General features: G+C 38.9%; 1 protein-coding gene across 2 annotated transcripts in view; it reads right to left on the bottom strand.

Moving 5' to 3' along the window:
- Window positions 1–6,470: 6,470 nt before the first annotated feature.
- Window positions 6,471–22,685, bottom strand: part of rab28 (RAB28, member RAS oncogene family) — a 29,598-nt gene continuing 13,383 nt past the window's right edge. Inside the window, exons 5-7 of one of the 2 annotated variants that reach the window (XM_020923520.2) lie at window positions 11,751–11,854; window positions 11,597–11,674; window positions 6,471–7,632 (exon numbers count right to left, since the gene is read on the bottom strand). In XM_020923520.2, coding sequence (XP_020779179.1) covers window positions 7,540–7,632; window positions 11,597–11,674; window positions 11,751–11,854 — 275 coding nt within the window. In that variant the 3' untranslated portion in view covers window positions 6,471–7,539. The other variant, XM_055158966.1, reaches the window with a different exon arrangement.

The following is a 22,685-nucleotide window of genomic DNA, read 5'->3' as shown; positions in this document are numbered from 1 at the left end:
GAGAACATTGTCTGTTACTACCAAGAAATGACCCACGTGCTGTCTGTGGGCATTTGGTTCAAACACTCAGAGTCCAAGGGGTTGTAGCCGCTGCCGTGCCAGTGCAGAGGTGGAGCTGATATTGTGGTTGGCCGGAGCGACAGGGTGGTGTTGTGATTACTGTCAGAGGCCTTCAGCGAGAGTGTCCGGGCCCATTGCTGTTTGACACATACAGTAGACTTCATCGTGCTGGGAAGCTGTTTAGCCAGGTATGGATTCCAATAAAGTCACAAATTTAAAAAGGCAGAACAGAAGTGCTGCCGTGTACAGTAGCAAATTGAAAATCTGAGGTGAGTGAAAGTGCATTTGGATATTCATTTACTATGTGTTATATGAAATAGTATTAAGTAGTTTTCTATGGAGACAATATTTACACAGTTGGCGCTGACCTAGTAGTGTTACACATACTCTTGAACTTTGTGGTGTCCTTGGTTAAAAGACATATTTGTGGTTTATGAACTGCATAACCTGTAAATAAGTAAATTCACATGAGGAATGTAGCCTACAGAATGCTGATAAACAATAACAGCATTTTATTGTGACTAAATGGGAACAGACATTAAACTTGGACATCTAAGCAACCAGCCATGTTTTTCATTAATTTCATTCTTTTGCTGCAGTCTGCAGGTGAGTAGTCAAAGGGTATCTCATCTTTGCAATTCATGTATCAAAATTATTTTCTAGTTCTCCTGTAGAAATTATGACATGAAAGAGCATTTATGCAATTTTCCTTTATCTTAATTCCTATAGCACTTGAGGGCAGCTTAAGTAATATGAAACATTTAAAACACAATAAACAGAAAATATATACATATAATTAACCCAACCTACACATCAGAGCTTCTTTGGATGGTTATAATTATCTAAATGAAAACAAAGATAATTTTCCTGGTGTCATTTTGGTGGGTTTGAAGTCTTTGTGTATAGGTGACTTAATCTGTCAGACAAGCATCGTTACCAAAGCTAATTGAAAACTTTTGTTTCTGTTGCAGCCAATACATTCTATCAAAAGCTCTGTGGAAGTCTCATCACCTCTGGCTTTAGTCATTTTTAACGTATGGTCAATATAAATGTACCATTATATTTATTGTCTTTGGGCTGAAAATCGTATGGCTGTCTTGGCTCTGGTAAATCCCTTTGGATAACATAATGCCGCGCTGTCAAGCCCAAACTCCGTCATTTTTCTTGACGTGGAGGTTCAGTGATCACATGCTCTCTTTATACACATCATGAGGCACTGTGCATGTAAAGACACCTGTGGATGAATTCATTTTGCTGCCTCTTTTGTTGGCTCTGACAGGGCAGACAGACCACATATTTTCAGCACATTTGTCCCCGCAGAGACGTGCACACCTGAGGCAGTCACTCATGGATGTCAATAAACAGCTTGTGCACCGCTGTGGATCACGCCATCTTCACTCCCCATTGTTTCTCGGCAGTGGCGCGAACGGCGGACATATTTGAGGCTCCGTGCCCAATGAATTTTCCAGTCTAATGTTCCACTCTGTCGCTGCCGAACGTTTTGAGGTGCAGGTCAATGTGGAATTAGCATACTTCTCAAACCAAAACGGGATGTGCCCTCTATAATTAGCATTTAGCGAACGCTTCATGACGACTTTGAGTAATTTCACTGCACTTAGCTAATCCCAGAGTCAGACACTTAACACAGCTCCATAGTGGAACATCAACAACCAAATCTTGTTTTTCCAGTCTCATAGCAGCAACTCCTAAGTAGCCTTTTGAATAGTCCAGAGTGTCACCTTTGGATAAATTCTATTTCCAGCCAACTGTAATGAATAGCACTTAAACAACTGAATGGCTCCCATATCAGGTGTTGTATCCCCAGTATTTTGAGGAACAATGAGGACGGAATCACAAAAGCAGAAGACGATGGAGAGAGGCAGGGCTGAGTAATGACTTGTAATCGCTCCCCTAGCATCAATTTTATGGATATTTATCTTCTGTGGATGCGGTCAAAATGTGACACCCCGCACCGGTCCCACCCAGGAGCTGCTCTTTTGTTCGGGGAAGGGACAGAACGGAGTGAGCTGTTAGGGAAGAGCCAGGTACTCTGGTGGTGGGTCATTAGTGCCATTTTTACAGGGTGAAATCACTGTCATCTTTTATCCGGCCCATGATCCAAACAGCGCTCCCGGTTATAAAGGTTTCAGTTTCCAACAGACACATGCCAGGGGAAAGCATTAAGCAGTTGTTAGTCTAGTGTGGAGTTTGGGTGTGACTAACTGTATTCTGGTGTTTTGCTTATTTGATATCCATAAATATAGGTATGGCATAGTTATATTTATTGACAAAAATGAATATCTCAGTATTTGTTTGGATTATCCCAATAACATTGTTCAGACAATATCATTGGCAGTTTTATCAGAAAAGTGTGAAAACATGCTGCTAAATGTCATTGTTGAGGTTCAAATGAACAGACTACAAAATTACCCACAAAAGTCATATCACCTTATACCCTTGTCTTATATTAATTACTGATAATTTAGAAGAGTTCAATTAAATTCAATTTTGTATATTTCCAAACCAACACTTTATATAGAATTTTTTAGGTGGCTCTCCCATCTCTGGGGGTATGCAAGTGATGTCGGTCACAGCTTTTGAATTTCCATGTAAAATATCCAGGCAAATATAACTCCTTGACAGCATAATATAATACATATGTATAAATAGTGTTCTTTCAACCTTTATTTTTACTGTACCTGGCAATTCAGAGATTGCACAAGCAGAAAATTAGAAGTGATACAGTTTTTACACCCTGTGGTTGGCTAGTTTGGACAGTTTTGCACATAGAATATTGTATCATTTGGTTGTCAAATTGCTCAACTAAATCCCCTGAACTTTTTTTTAAATGTTCCCTTTTCCCTGTCCTGCAAAATCGATGGAAAAAATACAGCTCATCTGTTTTAAAGACCTTCTCCATTTGCCCCATAATCATCAGTACTATGTTATTCCTTTATCAGCACTCTATTATACTGCCTAATAAGGTAGCAGTAAAGGGATATGGCACAAGCCTTCCGTCATATTTCATTGGCGGCTTCATGTAAAATCTGATACAAGAGCTGTTTGGCTTTAAGTGCTATTGAGTACAGCCCAGTGAAAATAGCACTCATCCATGCACTCTAAAGAGACTCCGAGCTTTGTGTCCCTCTCTTTTCAGAATCCCTGCTTTTACTGGCACTGCTCCTCAGCCCGACCGATGCGCTATAAATACGACCCTCTGGACAGCCACATCCTTCCACCCAAAATAAATCTCGGGGCCTTTGAGCCGAAGCAGACGCGCACTACTAGAACGGTGAGTTAATGTTAATCCTACATGAGAGCCAAACAAGAGACTTCCTAAATCACAATATAGTAGTTGCACTCTGAGGAGACAGCAGGTGGTGATGCCTTGAGTTATGCCGCCTAGAAGTGCTTCGGTCTGATGTTGAGGCAAGATGTAAAAATTAGAAAGTAAAAAAAAAAAATAAATAAATACAATTAAAATGTTCTGTTTTGGGGTTTGCTCTATTAACGTTAACACTTGGAAACAAAGACATTTATTATTTAATAGAATAAAGAATATTTTCTCTCAAAATAGTTTAATGTAACACTTTGCTACAGAGAAAGTGACCTATAGGCACCGACATTTTCATTTTTGTACATACCAATATTTAATTTCTTTATACTCTGATTTATTGGGATTTTTACTCCAAAAATACAAAATTTCCCAAAGCCTCCATAATATTTCAATCTGGTATGTCAACAAAATGAATTGGAGTTAATATGTGTATTTTTTGGCATTTTTTATGCATATTATATAAAGACTGTAAAAGATGAAAAACACTTTGGAACAAAAAAATCTGATCTTTTAAAACAAAGTATAGTAGAGACAGCATGTAAGTGAGTCTATGCAAGCATTTCAGTTGTTCACTGTTCTAACAGAGAGAACTTGGTTTTCCTTCCAGTCTTGAGTGTGTCTGCTGAGTGAACAGAGTGGGAGCCAGCGAACTGCAGCCCATCACACGACATGGTTAGACCCGGCCCGCTCCTCCTGGGACGCTGTGGCTCTGGCACCGGGCAGGTGGAAAACGGAACACGGTGAGAGGCTAATCATGAGGGTGTTGGCTCTGCTCTGTCCTCCTTCAGCCCACAGCTCTGCCCTCTTACCGGCTCATCCTGTGTGCTTTTTACAACTGTCATCGCACATTTGCAGTGATGAGAAACACAGGCGCTGGGAAGAGGCGTAGAAAAAGAGCATTTGCATTGACATTTTGAAAGTAGGTGAATGAGATAAATTAGTTCATCAATAACGAAACTGAAAATCCATATATTTTAACAATTTTCACAAATTTTATGGACTGACCACAATCATACATGTTGATGAAAAAAAAATCATGACAGAAGAAATGACTTTATGCCAGTTTTGATTTATTGTGGATAGGGCCAGCAATTACTGAATATGAAATGAGGCATGTGTTAAAAAAATATTTTAAAATATGTTTTTCATGCTTGTTTGAATAATCCTGTATTTGAGACTCAAGTTCTCTAAAATTTTCAGTTTTCATCTACCTCCTATCTCTCCCCAATCTGCTGTACTGCAGTTATTTTAAAAAAAAGTACAGTTATTAAAAAAATAAATAAATAAATCTCACTCTGTCTCAGAATTGTCACGTCTATTTTTCAACAATAAAAACATGTAAATGAAAATCCACTGCTCCACTGTGAAATTTCACAGTTGTCAAGTCAGTGGATCCTACTATTAAACCATTTAGCATGTTCATTTACTCATAAACCATTTTAGCCAGTTTAGCAGCTTTCATTGTAGATCAGGTCAAAACATTTGCTTTTGGACAATTAAAAGACAAATCTACCACAGAAACTGACCTATAAACCAAAAGTTTGCTATATATTGTGCACTGTAAATATTGCATGTATAAAGCACTTTATATGTGTACACTAGATGTGTACACACTGATCATTATGTAGGCTGGCAAAAGTAAAAGAAAGAACAATTAATTTCTCAAGACAGGTAGACACATTTATCCCTGTCTTCTGCCAATCTGTCACAAGCCTCACCCTCATAATGCATAACACACAGCATGATATTCTTTCCTTCCGTCTGTGTTGTAAGCTGGAATCGACCTGCCGTTGTTTTCTTTGCAAAAACACCTGTCTAAACAGCGGCAAAGCCAAGGGCACGTCTCGCCTGTCAACGACAGTGACAGCTCTCGACAAAAAATTCTGCCGAGACAATTCCTAAGACGTCCAGCCAAGCGAGACAATGCACGTGTGCAGGAATGACCCCAGCTGCCTGCCGGCCCCCTCACTCAAACGCCTCCTTGTTGGTGATCGAGTAGATCAATGGCACGGAGCACACCTGGATGAAGATTCAAGGCCTTAATAAAATACAAACAACAGATTCATAAACGCTCTAATTTATTAAGATATATTCAGGCTTAGTTACTACCTAATTGTTGTGAGTACGCTAGTTGTTAGTTGTTTTGCTTGCTGTTGTTATTAATGTGATGGTAAAACATCACTCCGGCTTCTGAAGCTTGTGAAAAGTGTTTACTCATCACAGTGAATCTGATATTATGTTAGAATGACAAGAAGAATAACTTCAATACAAATGTGCTAAAAAAGTACTTCTGACATTGATTACAGCACCCTTGGATTAAGTAGTTACTAAACTTGAATCATTCTTAATAAAATATTTGTTCATGATGAATTAAGTTCTTTGTTTATGCTTTATTAAGGCTATTAAAAGTGTAGTTATTATTATACATAAAGGGTCACCAACGAAGAGTCTTTGTTTTGTTTGTCAGTGCGTGCGGTTTCAGATGCACCTCTTAATCCTTCCAAACACAGGAGCGGTGTCAGTGACTTGGCTAAAAAAATAATCCCAAACGCACAAGCCTCTTACAGTCATGCGGAGGCAACAAAAGACAGGACTATTTAAGTGATTAATTAATACAGCTTACAAGCATTTATGAAGGCATTTGTATCATCTGTCCTGAGTGGATTTAGGGGCTGTTTCAGTGCAGATTTAGTGAACAAAGACCAGGTGGCTCATTAGCTAGCTTAGACTTAGGTGGGTCTGTATAGAGGGGATCTCAGAGGTGGTCAAGTTTCAGCCTATTGGTAGAATTTCAACACGCGGATGCTTAATCTGTAGTGCCCTCATCAGCCACAGTGCAGTTCCCACAAGATGAGCCGCTCCAGGGCCTGTTTCTTTTAAGGTTCTTGTTATTGTCACGGGATGAAAAATTGGCAATGAAACTGAGGCCAGAAGGCAATGTACTTCTTCTCTGTGAACAATGCTCACGTAATGGGAGCCTTTACAAAGCTTTGACTTAGATGCAAGTGCTCCAGGTTTTCTAAGTCAGAAAATGAGGAAAAAAGTGTGTCAGAATGTTGACCATAGAGCGGTTTATTTTGAAGCACATGTTTGTGATGCTGTAACTATACAAATCTATTCAAGTTTATACATCTCTTTTCTACACATTCAGAAACAATACAACATAGGCAAAGGCATTATGAAATTAAATTCTACTGGGCTTAGCTTATTTTACTATACAAATACATATTGTACATATATATGGCAAATACACAGTACTTCATCAATTAGGTCAGATGTCTTTTTGTAAGATGGTATGGACGACACAGATGAATCATGCCATTTGCTGTAATCCTGTGGTCCATTAATGAAGAAGTCAAGAGTGGACAAAAAGTTGGGAACCTGTAAAATGTGAATAGTAGATGAAATGATCATAAAAGATAATACAATATTTTTTTATTTGTTAAAAAAAAAAAAAGAAAAAAAAAGGAATAGAATAGATTGAATAAAGTGTAGCACAAAACATATTTGAAGTACAGCTGAGTGCTTTCCACTTTTTATTCCTTTTTTCCATAGTTTTCAAACATTGGGAAGTAAGTTTATGATAACTGTCAACACTGAATAATTAATTGTCTAAACTCCTTCATCAAAAGGATTGTAATAATGGGACCAGTACCAGTTTTCATGAGCAGCTATTCATAAAACTACAGGGATTTATGTAAGCTTCTAATTGGCAATAATAAATATCACATTAACATTTTTCTAACTTCTCACCCTGCAGTCCTGTGGATGTCTATTAGGAATGTATAGTGGCATTTTTCAGTCATTCTAAAATAATAAACAGCAGCAGTATTTCCTGAAAAGCCAGCGTAATACCAACACACAAATCAAGTATTTACCACTCGCCTAGATATTAATAGTCGAAGAAATTCATAGCTGCGTGTAAACTTTTAAAAGTGAGGTTCCGTTTACTTTTCGCTGAACCACCCAAGAAATCACTCCTGGTAAATATCCGAACTACAGACCAGGCCCTTGAAAACCACACAGTCTGTTTTTCATCTCATCAACTGGCAGCACTCATCCACCAGTCACTATGAGAGGAGCAATACTGATGCGCCGTGTTACACCTCTGAGTCACATTTGGTGTTAGGTGTTTGGAGAGGTCACTGCAGCACACACATGGAGCTGCGCGGGGGGTTCACTGTCCGGGTCACAGAATCCTGGCTGTAGTTCACGATGTCTGCCTTCACCACACGCTAAGGCATAGGGGAAAAAAAACAAGAAATTAACACTGTTAGAATCGATGCAATGCACAAATCAAAATGACTAATTTAGTTCCAAACACTACAAAAAATTGTAAATGGGAATATCTAGCATGCGTGAAATTAACTCATTTCATAATGGATTTGAGTAATTTTAGGGTTAGATTTGATTTCTGGTTAATTTCAAGATTATTTATCTAATTTTCAATCAGTCTAATGTTAAACCCAAAGAGAGTTTTAGATGCCACATACTAAACTTGGCGTTCATTCACTATAGTGCAAATGCTTGTTTCGCGACTCTTTTGTTGACTATGTCACTGCATTTTTGGCTAATGAATCTGTAGAGGTTTTGCACTGCTGCTACAAAAATGGCAGATTTTGTCAATAACGATCACTTTTAGATGTTTAATACCGAGCTCTATTATATAGCCCTTGTTTTCTTTCGTTGATTTTAAGCAATTACGACTATTTGAAAATAAATACATATTTTTCTAACCCATGCAAATAAGTAAGCATGACATATGAAGCATTCTATCAAACTACTGAAATAAGATTATTATTCTCAACTAATTTAACTACTGGACTACTCTACAGACTGTAAATCTTATTGAAATGTGATCTACAAGGAGGTTTTGGCATTTAAGTGGAGAACCATGCAGTGATTTAGGAGTCAGCGGTCATAGTGTTTGTGGACTCCTGCCCCACACCAGACAAGAGGCCGGGGGAGGTCAGGAGAACGGAGCCGAATACATTAGCAGCATGGAGGTTTTTCTAACTGTGTCACTCTACTAAGTCAGCAAAACGCACAATCTGGATTTATCATTAGCCGAGAATAACGGATTAGACTAGTGCTGGGAAGCTACAAACACAAAAAGTCAGTGTAATGTGTAAAATGTGAAGAAACCTGAATTCTGTGGTTTGTAAATATTAAAAAATATGACAATGACAATTTAAGTTCTGGGAAATCTATACAGTTCTATGGCAAATGTTATAGTAATTTTATATATCAAATTAATTATGGGAGCAACCAGCATAATAACAATATGGTAAATTAAAGGTGACAAATATATTGCAATTTTTTTCAGTGCACAATTGAATCTGTATAGTCATTATTGTTTGTTGGCCACAGTCTAGTATAAATAATGCATTCATTTTTGCTTTACATTTTACACAAAGTTCCAACTTTTTTGGATCTGAGTTTGGGGGAAAACTACTTGTTGCGACATACTTCTTGGGACTATTGGACAGAACATATTTTGCTCTTCTGAGGAATCCTTTCTTCTCTAGTTAGGCCGTCATCTTGTGGATAATCCACCAAACTAGCCTTTACAATCATCTGAAGAGCGCAAGCAAGATGTAGAAGAAGAAGAAGAATAAGACAAGAAAGAAGAAATAGATAAGGAAGACACAAAAAAAATGCATGTAATGACTGGAGAAAAAGAAAAACAAAAGGTTAAAGACAAGATGCAAGGAGCAGACATACACAGTGGAGAATGACGTAATGGCGCAGGGAGGCCCACTGCCAGACTGGTATTATGACATCATGTGAGGCTACAGTCGCTGCTTGAAGATTATAGTTGAAAAAGAAACTATGTCGTAGGCTCCAAATCTGCCTAATACCAAGTGAGAATGACCACCGCTAACTGCTAAGAAAACATATGGATGAATGAATGTTTTAAATCTTACAACAGAGCAAGATTCAAAGCACATACCCTTACCGAATAAAGCTCACTGACACGTTAGTTAGGGCATGAAAAGTAAATATTTCTCCAAGCTCTCACAAGTCCTGTTGCACATATATATATATGAAGTTTTTGTGAATCTGTACAGATTTTGAACAAAGTGGAGCAGGGCTTGCATTAACATTTGATAACAGGATTTATAATTAGATGCAGATAGATTTAAATGTTTGACATACCCTTAAGAAGGAAAAAAAATATTTATAAATAATGTCTGTGGTGTTGTTAGTTCCTTATTTTATCCTGTTCATATAATTGGTTTTCCTTGCATGCATCCTACAGATTAAGAGTCCCAATTTAGTTCAACTGCTTATTGTCTAGTTTTTTTTTAGACCACATGAACCAATGCAGGGCCTGGCTGGTTATGTGACAGTTGAGGTGTGGAAGTGGATTATGAAGCCAATGAGTGATGTGCGCCTCGCTATCTGATCTGGGAGACACCCAACCATGACGGAGCAGACGGCCAGGCAGATAGAGTACTGTCAGAGGTCACGACCTCTGTGTTCCCCTCTCAATGCTGACAACTGATAATGAGGCTTCACTGGCCAAGGGCTAAACCTAAAGCCATGACCTGCTCTGAGCTACACCTCAATACATCAGTTCTAGTCAATGGAACAGTTCTACGTCTGTAAAATTTAACTATGGGGTTATTATGCTATATTATTATACTATGGTGGCAGTAGCTCAGTTGGTAGAGCATTCACCCACTGATCTGAAGGTTGGCGGTTCGAATCCAGCTCTTGACATAAACATCACAGGTTGAGCGGTCAGATCCACTGACCCACAGGTTGGCTGGTGTGATTCCAGCTCCCACAGATGAATGCTGTCGTTGTGTCCTTGGGCAAGACACTTAACCCACCTTGCCCAGAGTGTCTTGTTGTAAAGTGCTTTGAGCACCTTGAAGGTGGAAAAGCGCTATAGAAAAATGTGACCATTATGTAATTATGTAAATTTAACTGTGTTATTCTTCAAACATCTTGAGGAGATCCTCAATTTAAAAAACTGCATGACTAAAGCTTCCCTATATAGCAATACGTGCAATATTGATGAAAATCAGAAATAATTTTTATTTTTATTGTTTTGTTTTGGGTTTTTTTTGGACATTTTGATTTAATACTGCCACCGTTTAAAACGTCTTTGACATGTCTGTCAAGCTCAGTTTACATTTAGGACTATCATAATACAATTGTGGTTGTTTTAGTTGACTAGTCAAAATTATTCCAAGTAAACATTGCTGTCTTAGTAAGCAGCTCCTCCTGCAATATAGGTGAATATTTTAATTCTAGGTAAGAGGAGTCGAATTGTAGAGAATGACATAAGTTAAGTGCATCAGAGATCTCTCCTTATCCCTGTAGACTTCAATAGATGCCTTCATTCATCTGTCATGATTGGTCTTCTCTGGATTATAACACTTTACCTCACTGACACTGGGTCTAGGGAGGAGCGGAAGAGGCCATGAGACGGACAGCTCCATTAGCTGTGGGCATTCTCAGTCAGTCAGGAGTCGTGTCGCTGATGGGAGAGGGTCTTGAGAATTCACCCGGTCTTTTCCATACATGCTTTTTCCTTCCTCGAGAGTCCTGACCTCTACTGAGCCTCCACGCTCCTCTTCCCCTGCCCAGCCAGTGTGGCTCCAAGCGCCCATATCAGAGCCAGGATTGATGCTCTGGGGGGAGGTGAGCATGTAAATCCTGCAGCTGCCAATACTGGACACTGCAGTCTGCTGGCAGGAGGAAGCAGTAACCTCATCACCCTTAAACTGGCCTGCTACCTTTGACCTCTCTTCACGCGTTAATGTGCTCAATGTGAGCCTATTTACAAAGTGTCGGCATCACAACAGGAGGAAATGCAACAAACTCGTGTTTATACAAGAAAGGGTCATTTACAGAGTGTGGTCATGGGAAGGCTTCATTTTACTGATGCAGCGAAGATGACTTAACCATTCTACCACTGGCAATAGTACAAAAGATTAGAACTTTTTGTAAACTTACACTAAACTAAGTTAGTTTTTATAAGGAAACATCATCAAAAGTGTTGTAATATATATTTGTACAGAAGACACGTTAATAATATCTTATTATGTCATTTAATCCAAGAGATTACATGATGTTGGTGGTTTGTTTTGTGAGATAGCCTTCAATATTGCACATATTATGTTGTAAACCAAGTAATTGTACATAAATATTGAATAGACATTGGATCACAAGGACATGTCTGACCTGGGACTGCTCGATCTCTGCTTTATTGAGTTTTATACCAATTATCTCAGCAGCCAGTTTTTGGAAAATGAGATGCACCTGTAACAGACAAAAGCAAACTTTACAATGACTGCAGTAATCCCAAATTGAGCAGTTGCTCCGCTGTTGTACTCACAGAGTCGCCGGTCTTGGCTGAGACAAACTGGCTGAGGAGGCCATTCTCTTGGCAGAAGCGCTGGTGTTTGTCAGCCTTCACTGTCCGCATGTGCTCCAGGTCAACTGGAAGAAACAGTGTCACGTGACAAAGATAATAAGGTAGATTTATACAATTGTTATTCTAAAAATCTAGCAGGGTTAACTACCACACATCTCAACATAAACAAAGGAGATACCCGTTTACTCTTCAGCTAAGATGGCAGCTCTGTCAGATGGTCTGTCTAGTGTAAAAAAAAGATGGTAAATCTTAAAACAAACCATAATTCAAAGTTATATGCAGTTATGCATTTTAAATCTGCCAAATAAATTTATCCTTTAGATGACCCAAAGATGTCCTTGCCAGCTCATATGAATCACTCTACACATTCCACAATGTAAGCTTATAGGCTCTGTACATTTGCACCCTGAAGCCATGTAGGCCTACCCTGATTACCAAACCTGAAGAGAAAGTTATGAGACAATATGTGAATGCGAAAGTCTTGGGGCTAGGGTCCTAGTTCAGAGTGAAGATGAAAAAGATTGAGACCTATGAGGAGTTTTGAATTTTAAGATTCTCATTCAAGACTAAGAACCAGGCTTGACACCTCTGCTGATTTAGTGCTAAAGTTCCTTTTTCACTATTGTCAAGGTGTCCCTGTTGTTACGGATACCCAGCACTCTGCTTCTCACCTTCCTCACTGCAGGGTCATGCAGGGGTCAGTCAGAAAGGTCACCTGGGGGTCTAGCTGCTGAAAGCAATAGCCGCAGCCTTTATTTCTGTCTTTGTGTGCAAATGTGGCAACGCCCTGTATCTGGTGCATGAGTCTGTGTTAGCTGGAGGAGGTCAGGCTACTGTACGGTGTAGCGTTTCTCTAGTCCCCCCGAGTTTTACTCTTTGTGTGAGCTTTCATTGAGGTTGTCAGGGATTTAGTCTGTTCTCATGCCCCTTGGAGTGTGTGCGTGTGGGGCTCTGTGTGTGTGTGTGTGTGCTTGTGTGTCTGAGGGAGGACAGGACCAAATCAGGAGAAGACAAAGAAAAAGGACCAAATGCAAACACTGAGCTAATCCATAATAATTCATATCTCAGTAAGCCACATGACCCGACTAAGCAAAGGGCAAGCCATAATGACAAAACACACAGTTGGAAAGAATTATGTCAGACTAAAACTGACTATCACCCTCCTCACATGCACTGTTTCAACATAAAGCATTGTGGGTAGGGGCAGACACTTTTACGTGGGCCCCGTGGCCCCGCAGACTGTCCTGTGCCTGTGCATAAACAGAGCTGTCTCATAGGCGTCAGTGCATTATTAATTCCTGTCATTAACAGCAGAGGTACCATGCATGCTACTACATGTAAACAGTATTAAGCTGTTGGATCCTGCACTTGGGAAAGGTCATCAATCGTGTGTCATCATCAGATTAGTCAACATTTACTATTACAATGGTATGAGGAGCCTTGGGACTTAAGAGGGAATAAACAGTGTTAAACATGCCAACATCCCCATATAAAAAAAATAAATTTAAAAAGTTTGATGAATGGAGAAAATCTAGGAAACTGTAAAAAAAAATCTGTTCATCATTTATCACGGGAATCCCAGTGTCCCTCATGATTTGATATGGTGCACGATACATGGCTCACGATACGATATTATCACAATATGGCAACACATGCGATAATAGATATACTGCACATAATATATTGCTGTTTTTAAGAACCAAATACGTTTTAGCAACAATATTTTTGTCAATCCACGATTTGTGCAAAGTTAATATGAAATGCATCTATTTTATTCAGCAAAACAGTGAACATTGTATTGCATAAACAAGTTTGCTTCCACTAAATAAATAACAAAATTCACACAAAATCACAAAAAAAAAACACACAAAAAAAACACAGCAGCCCACGATATCGCTACTGTATCACCAAATTTAGTATCATGGTATATCAATATTTCAATATTTTGCACACCTCTACTTATGATTATAAAATGTATCAAAATATATGCATCTAAAGAAATACCAGAATTTTGGACCATGGAAATTTGCAAAATAAAGTGCATTTTAAATACCATTTTAAATACTATTATACTTCAATAATACCCTAGTTGCCATTACAAGTTTGCATTAATAAAAGAGTATAGAAATATTTTTATGCTTACAAATATTAAAGGTATTGTTGCAAAGTTAGTTCTAACTGCATACCATTATCCACCAGAGTTCAGATTCATATATCTTTCATACTGTTGGATATGAGTACTAGTAGGACACATGCTCTCACCAAAGACTGCAGCATGTGGCGTCTATCTGCACCGACCAAGCCCAGACTAATCCCACTCTATTAGTGTTTTGTCCATTTTTCTCACTAATGTACCCGTCTCTACTTATCAGGTTAAAACAATCTCACTCCGATGATCTGGTTTCCTTCCATTTCTGTCAAACTGCACATCAGCTTAACAACCCCGAGGAAGTGACTGCAAACACGAAATAAACTGTTTAGGCCTGAGCTGGCGTAGAGATAGTGGAGAGATCCTCTGTGTCTGGAGCCACGGCCCCCCTCTCTCCTGTCACACCAGTGTTTATTTAAGAGCACAGCCTGTCACTGCAATCACAACACAACACTCCGAGGAAAATCTGCTGGACAAATCAGGCTTTTAGCAGAAAATATTCAATTGTTATGACACGTTGCACAAAGAGGAACACAAATGAATGAAGAGAAGCCTGGCAAAAAATTGCAAGTAGATTAAATCAGTATAGAATTTTCCCCATAATTGAATTAAATCATTATATTGTTTTGTTAAAATATACATTTCATCACTTCTATTAGGATTAGAATAATTATACGAAGTAAAAGTCTTAACCATACATGATGGTGGGTTAGGCTTAGAGCCACAGAGAAAATATAATAAAATATAATAATTAAGGCAAGTCAAGTTTATTTGTATAGCACAATTCGTACACAAAGTAATTCAAAGTGCTTTATAGAATAAGAAAACCATTAAAATCACAATCAAAACAAATAAAAAAAAATAATGTATTAATTAGATTATGTGTCATCAACATTTTGCCATAACATTACAGATGTAATTTTTATGAACATATGTGCAACTTAACTTTAGTAAAGTGAAAAAATAAAGCAAAAAACAACATGTAATGCCCTTTTGAAGTAGTTTGGATTTTAGGGAATTCGTCCATTAATTCAAAACTGAACAAATAAATATCCACTCAGTGTTTCCCATGGATCTGGTTGAGACTGTGATGGCATAGAGGCTTATAATAATACAAAGAACAGTCGGATTTAGTTATGCCAAGATTCTGTCCAGTTAATTTTTAGAATATGGGGAACTATTTTAGACTATGGGGGACTACCATAGTCTCCTGTACAAATGGGAAATACTGGCTTACCCTCGCATGTTGCCACTACCAAATAATAGCCCGCCTTCTCTACTTTTGCTTACCTGCCTGAAACCTTAGACTCCTCAGTGGCCTATTTAAAACCACAGAGACACCTATGCAGACCTACTGAAACAGTCTCGATCTATGGCTGGGGAATACGCTTGACATAGCACAGTTAATTGTCAGCAGCATCATTTTAAAAGCAGCTGTGAGTGTGTGTGTGTTACCAACATGGTCACGTACGGGGCAGTGACTCAGGGCTACGAGGGGTCATATCCCATTAAGTGAAAGTTACAGGGTTGCGCCTAATCAACCCCAGGGGACAACCTATCACTTCCAACATTACGTCACGCTGTAGCTTTAAGAGAGTTTGACTTCTATTCCCAGATGACAACCGCACACCAACACAGACTGTAATAAGGGGATTATCATTGCAGCTCTTATTAATATGTTTCCAGCTAAGCAGCTCCCTACGCAGCACTACATCTCAATTACACTGACATGTTATGCAATTCTAACATTTATTAAAATCATAATTTGTGTGTGTGTTGATAGGTATTACCACAAATTAAGGTCAAGTGACATTATTGTTCCGTTCAAATGTCACTTGGGGTGTAATTTAGACATATGACAACATGCAAGGTACTGTTAAGGCAATACTGAGCTAAGCCTAGGAATGGTGGGTACATTTGGTAACAGTTAGAAATAATATATTCAAGGTGAAGTATTAAGTCAGACCAATCATCCATTTGACAATAAGTGACAGCAATGCAACCAGATTTTCCCAAGCTAGGAAAAATGTAACCTTTAAAAATTCAGCCCAGTATAGTGCATGATTTGACCTTTAATCGCAACAGTTTTTAGTCTTTTATTTTATTCTGAATGGTTCTGGAACTGCTTTTAATTTTTATAGTTTACTTTACAAACTCATTACCAGCATCCTAATTAATGTCTACACTTGAGTTAGCATTTTTCACAACTTCCAGCTGCGTGGGTGTTTTTCAGCTAGATGTTTTTAGCCACTGCTACAAACAACTAACATGCTAACAGGTCTGCAGCGTTACTTCCTGGTTTGTCGCTACCAAAAAATCTTTATAATTAGATGAAGATAGCACACAGCAGTCTCATTCTGAAGAACTGGTTTTATAATAGACTATTTTTACTTTATATTTACTTTATTTATTTTTTATTCCATACAAGTTACACTATTGAAAATTGATGTATTTTAAATTTGTGTAGAAGCATAATAGTAGTGTTACTCAAGTTGGCCTACTGTTGCTATATACATCATGGATGTATCTTGATTTAGCACAGTGCGAAGGCCTGCTTGCGCGTTAACAAGATGATCACGCTTATGGAAAGTGTGCGCACACAGATGCTGTGCTGTTAGCGTGTTAGCGCTGTGTACTGCAGAGGAGAGCAGAGCTGTGCAGCTCTCCTCTGGGGAATCCTGACAGAGACAGAGCACTCTTTGTGCAGAGGCGCCCCTGCCCTGGTGGCCTGAAACGGGCCGGCTCTGTCAGGGGACTGCCTTTCCACTAGGTCAGAAGTGTTCTGTCGACAGTTCATTGATCACAGCTCATCTTGTCATTTGATCGTTCTTCGTGAAAGCTCTGCAGACACACACACGTGCAGGGCAGTGTGCATGGAGTCATACTATGTGCCGAATCCAATGGAAAGTCATTAGGGCTGGTTAATATGCCGCAAAAGATATTTCAATGCAGTAACCATGTCAACTGTTTTTATCGATTATCTGGGTAGTCATTTATGTCTTTAAGTTCTATTCTGTTATTTTATTTTTGGGAGGTGGAGGTGCTTTTAGTTGTTTAATTTAGTTTTGACAATGCAAGTTATCTGATATTGATGTAGCTATTTATATGCAGTAGCATTTAGTATTTTTAGAAAGAAAATAATTTCTTGAAATGTTATTCATGTCTTTTAATAGCTTCTCTGGCACAAAAATATCCTCAGGGATTAATAAAGCGACATCTTATCTTTAAAATGGGTCATTTATCGTTGTTTTTGAGAAGGGAATAAAAGTCAACTCTGTGCCAATTTGGAGCAACACAAATGGAAAGAGGCGTGTCAGTCCGAAGAAGCATCTCATGTTAAACCCCACATGTAAGAAAGAGAAAACACTCTCGTTTGGCTGGGGCTTAAAAAGGTGACCCAGCAGTAGCTAAAGAGGTGGAGGGTTACAGTCAGTGCCATAGTAAAACACAGGGCGAGGGCCGGGCGGGCTGCGTTATGGGGCCTGCAGGACTCATGAAAAGTGAACAATTGGCCCTGCTCTGAGTCGACCGCACAAGACGCCGCCTGCCTACCACTGCCCGTGTCCTCCCAGCTCTCCCATCGCCGTTAAACTAAGTGGACTTTTATGGACGAGCTGTAATACATGCCTCCGTGAATCACCGGCGGTTTTCTATGAGCTATAATAACGATAGGGAGCGCAGGGGAGCTCTCTTAATTGTAAGCGTCACATGAATTTAAGTCTTCTCATAATTACAACGTCTCCACAGAAGCAATGGCGCGTTGGTCTTCTTGGATGTGTATTCAAACTCACAGCCACAGCAATGAACTGGAACGTGGAAAGTGAGTTCTGTGCAAGACTGCTTGGGTAAACAGCGTCCAACTCTTAAATCAGCAGCGCGAGCCAATGATGTAATAATTCTCACCGCGAAAAAGAGAGATTTGACCAAAGAAATGACGGAAAAAGTCACGCTGATAGTTCGCTAACATTGAAAATATATGGTTGCGGGCGCAGATCAATCGATTATTTACCCAGTCCTCTGTCAGCACGGCCCCTTCCAGGAATTCCTCCGTATCAATGTTGTGGAGCAGCGCAGAAATAAAGTGAGGTTTGCAGAGCTGATGAGGGTTCCAGGCTACGCTCAGGTCAGGTGGCTAAGCTGTGTTGTGCAATTCAAATGGCCCGTGACTTACCACACAAGAAGGTATTCCAGACTGATCATCTACTGCATGTGCAACAATATTTGCTTTATGGATGGCTAGAATGAATGAGGACTTTCCATGTTTCGGCAGGCTGGAGAGTGAAGGGGGATGAGATGCGATGAAACTGATAGTTCATCTAATCTAATGTAAATAAATCATTTTGTTTGTTAATTCAATGCAATGGCGTATGACATTTTGACAGGTTCCAGTTTATCTGAATAAAAATATAACTGCATGTATTTCACAAACTTAGTGACACTTTTGACACTTTTTATGTTTTTGATGAGCTATTTATAAGTGTTTTGTCAATAGCAACCTGTCAGTAGAGTAGAAAATATATTTAAAGGTCTATATTACGCAAAATTGACAGCCATTTTATAATGTAGTGAAGCTGTAGTTTTCAAGTTAGCAGCTACGTTTTACCTTTAATTCAGCAGAGATTGGAAATTCCAGTAGTGAATAGGGATGTAACAATAACCGAAATACTGTGATGTCATATCATCAAAAGTCCCACAATAATATCATGGACATCACAATATATTGAAATACATGTTTTTTGCTTAAATTCATTGTTACGGTGCAGCAATAGCTAAAAAATACAGAGAACTACATAGACCACAATCCTTTGCTCTGTTTCAGTCCAATCTAAATGCTGAAATAACTGTTATTAAGCAAATCTTAATTATTTGGATTATGACGAGAGAAAAGTAGCACAATTTTTGCAATAAATATCGAACTGTGAGATGTATATTGTGAAAATATCGTATCAAGAGATCTGAATATCGTTACTTCCCAAGTAGGGAAATTACACAACTGGATCTAGTGAATGTGCATAGAGTTTAAAAACACAATAGATTACCTCCTGTATTACCACACTGCATTACAAGGTGGAACAGAGTGTTTTATGTTTGAGAGAAGAACTCAGCGTAAATATGCAGGGTTTGTGTGTTAAACGTGTAAATGAAACAAAACACAACTCTAGTTATGGTTTTGATGAAGAAGCAACATTATAACATGCAATAATCATTAGCAAATAAATCATATGAAGGAATTTGTGTTTTGAATGCAAAAGCTACAAAGATATATTTAGCACTGCCACTAGAGAAGTGTGTAATTTCAAGCAGTTACAGCTGTAAGCCTTCACTCATCCCTCTATTGGCTTAATGCAACCTAATTCTCCACTTCCTATCATTTTCCAGCGAGCACAGTCACTGCGGTCACAGAGACAATTTGATACACGTATCTATTCTGACCTCCTACCTATAACAAACCATGTGGGGAAACAGGAAACACTGGATTTGCTGTAAACTGTAAACATTCCGGGTCTTTTGCGAGGCGTACGCAGAGTCTCAATACTGTATATATAATGTTTTACAATGTCTAACTTGTGGTTGGGTTGCTCACAGTGCTACACAGACAGTGCTGACGTGTTCATCCCTCCAATGTGGGGAGGGCTGAGGTGCACCGTAAGAGTACTGGGCTTTTGTCCCACCACATGTCTATTGTGGCTAAAGCTTTCCCCTGGGGGCAATTAGGACCTTTTAGTTTGTTGTAAGAGGACCTAAGTACGAGTGGGTTGAGCCAGGAAAAACATTTTTGAGCTAAACCAAAAACAGAAGCGCATTGAGCTCCTCTGCACTCCTGGACTTCTGAACATCTCTCTATTAAGAAATGTGCAAGCCTACACTGAACAGACAGGAACTGTGGCAGCTTTACAGGGGCATGGAGGTGACCGGGGTGAGGGAGGCAGCCTCACCTGGAGCGTGCCAAGAGGGCAAACAACTCAAGACCAACAATGTTGGTGGCAAGGACGCACTTTAGAAAATCAGACTAAGAGGTGATCTATGTTGTGTTTTACATTTTAAATGTGTATAAAAAGTTTGGTGCGCAGCGATCTGTGGTTTGATGTGCTGTAACGTGCAGTACAGGCAAACACAAGCATGTTGTTTAAAACAACAGAGGCACCGCCAATGAAAAGACATTACTGTATAAAGACAGCTCTAGCTCAAGTGTTAGTCTACACGTGTGAGAGATAAGCATTCAGAGCCTGCCTAAGTATGTGAGTGAAAGCACCTCTGTTTGCCCAGTGTTGAAAATACGTGTAAGTGTGTCTGGAGATGGTGCACGATAGAGATACAAAGATACAAAGACGACAAATAGAAAAGCAGGTAGAACACAACTGCACAAACAGTGGACATGTGGAGAGCTGATCTGCACAGGGCACAGAGGTTTCCCATGCAGGCCTGAGTGAGTGGCCAGTGAACAGTGTTAGAGCTCAGAGCAAAAGCCATGAGTGATGAGGAGGGGTTAAGAGAAATGAACCCATTTAAGTCACCCAAATAAGGGCTGTACAAGACCATGATGGATGCTCTGGGCTCCCCAGAGCACCAGCAATGAGAACAGCAGTGACTGGGGAGCAAGCAAAGGCCCAAATCCCCATTTCATAAACAAGACAGGCTGATGTATTGTCATGTTAGACTGGAATATTTACAAAGGCAATAGCATTCCTATTATTGTTGTTACAAACTATATGATGAATAATATGGTACATTTTAAAGCATGAGTGACAAAAGCTACATTATTTAGACACCAAAAGGGAGTTTTATTTTATCAAACAATTGCAGTGGGATAATCAAAGCAGAGATCAGCAGATATGTTTTTTTTTACTGCCAATATCAATGTTTTGATTGAAATGTTAATATCAATTAAGGTGTCTCCATATGATATTATTTTAAATGAGTAAGATTCAGGGAGGGACAAAGAGTGCACTATTCTTAAGTATGCCTCACCAGCCATGACCTTCCTGTCCAAGAAAGTTGTGTGGAAGAAACTGTGTGTTTTACAGTTGCATTTGAACATATATCGCAATTGAAAAACAAGTTGGTGTGAGGTGACAAAAACTAAAATACCATTTTGTAACCAATGGTAAGAATAGGTGCTGCTGCTGTTCCACAGGCTATGGAGCGTGACATCTATGACCACTGTTAACCTTAAGTTTATCTTAGAACAGGCAATACAAACCTCTCAGAGACATAAATCCACTGTGTTTTCTTAAGCCTCTTGTTATGTCTATACATCTATTTTAGTTTTAACAAACACCCTACCCAGTGTCATGGGAACTATTTGAAACTTTTTTCAAAATGATTCTGAAAGTTTGAAGAATTTTAGAAACATGATACCTGATTATAAAAACTACACAGTAATTAATAATAATAAAAAAAATAAATAATTAGTCTAAAATAAAGCAAGAAACAAGACTTAGGTACTATATTACACAAAATTTACTTTTCTGAGCTTTAAACCATATTAGAATGCTGTTGCCTCCTCAAACACAACGTGAAATTATGTTTGCTTTATTAGCTTTATTAGTCTGTATATCTCCAAAGCTCAAAATGTTCTGTTCCACCTTATGATGTCTGATGAAGCAGTAGTTTTCAAGTTAAAGGCTACCTTTTACCTTTCGTTTAGTAGAGACTGGCAAGTCCAGGGCTGAAAATATCCAAATGTTTCTAGTGAAGGTGTATGGAGGTTAAAAACACAGGCAATACTTTCTGTATTACCACATGACATCACAAGGTGGAACAGAGTGTTTTCTGTGTGGGAGAAGAACTGAGCCTAAATATGCAGGGTGTGCATGTTAAACATGTATGAATGAAACAAAACACAGCACCAGGTATGTTTGTGATAAGGAAACAACATTATGACATAGATCAGAAAATATCATTATATGGGCCCTTTAATTCATAATAAGCCAAGAGTTAATAAAGAATGACTTGGGCTTAGTAATTACATAATAAGGGTTAGGGTATTACTTAAAAGATTTGAAGAGTTGATTTCTACCTACTTTAGAAAATGAAAAATAGAATTAAATGGTTTGCAGTGCTCCAAACTTATCTTCTAACACATTCCCAGTCCTAGTTAGTATTCTAATTATTCAGCATTACAACATTCAGAGACCAGTGGATTTTTGTCAACATGGTAATACTAACAGCAACTGGTATGCGAAAAGCGCAGTCCCTAATTTTCAGAGGATAAAACATGTAGTTAATATGAAAGTTACCAGAAACTTAAATGTGCTAAAAATTAAATAAATAAAAAATACTAAGCTTATATTCACCGAGTCATAAATGTAGACAGTTTTGAAAGTGTAAAGTCTCAATAAGTTAGTGATTGCTCCTTGCAGGCCAATCGTGAGGGATTTCAGCTCGCAATGAAAAAATAAAAAAGGAAAGACACGTGGAGCTTTCTGAGCGATAGAGCTATTAGAGGAGGAGAGTGAGTGTGTGAGAGCCGCATATAGGCCCTGACAGTGCTATATACACTACTTAGATATTAGAATGTACACAGAACCTAAACGTAGCCTAAATACAGAGGCGCCCTCAGGCATTAAGAGATGCTTGGCCATAGACAGGAGAATGCGGTCGAGACAGACACATTTAAGTGTGACCTATGAACCCCGTTGAGTAACTTTCCCAAGAGCTTCCTGTGTACATCGCTGTGCTGAATGTCTATCACAAGTAAAGCTGGATGTACACTCCAGAGCCTCAGGATTCATCTCAAAAAGGAT

The sequence above is a fragment of the Boleophthalmus pectinirostris genome, unplaced genomic scaffold (genome assembly GCF_026225935.1).
Source record: "Boleophthalmus pectinirostris isolate CB_2022bp ecotype Guang Dong unplaced genomic scaffold, ASM2622593v1 HiC_scaffold_23, whole genome shotgun sequence".
NCBI classification, from domain to species: domain Eukaryota; kingdom Metazoa; phylum Chordata; class Actinopteri; order Gobiiformes; family Gobiidae; genus Boleophthalmus; species Boleophthalmus pectinirostris.
The sequence above is the reverse complement of the archived record's forward strand: the minus strand, read 5'-3'. Positions and strand labels throughout refer to the sequence as shown.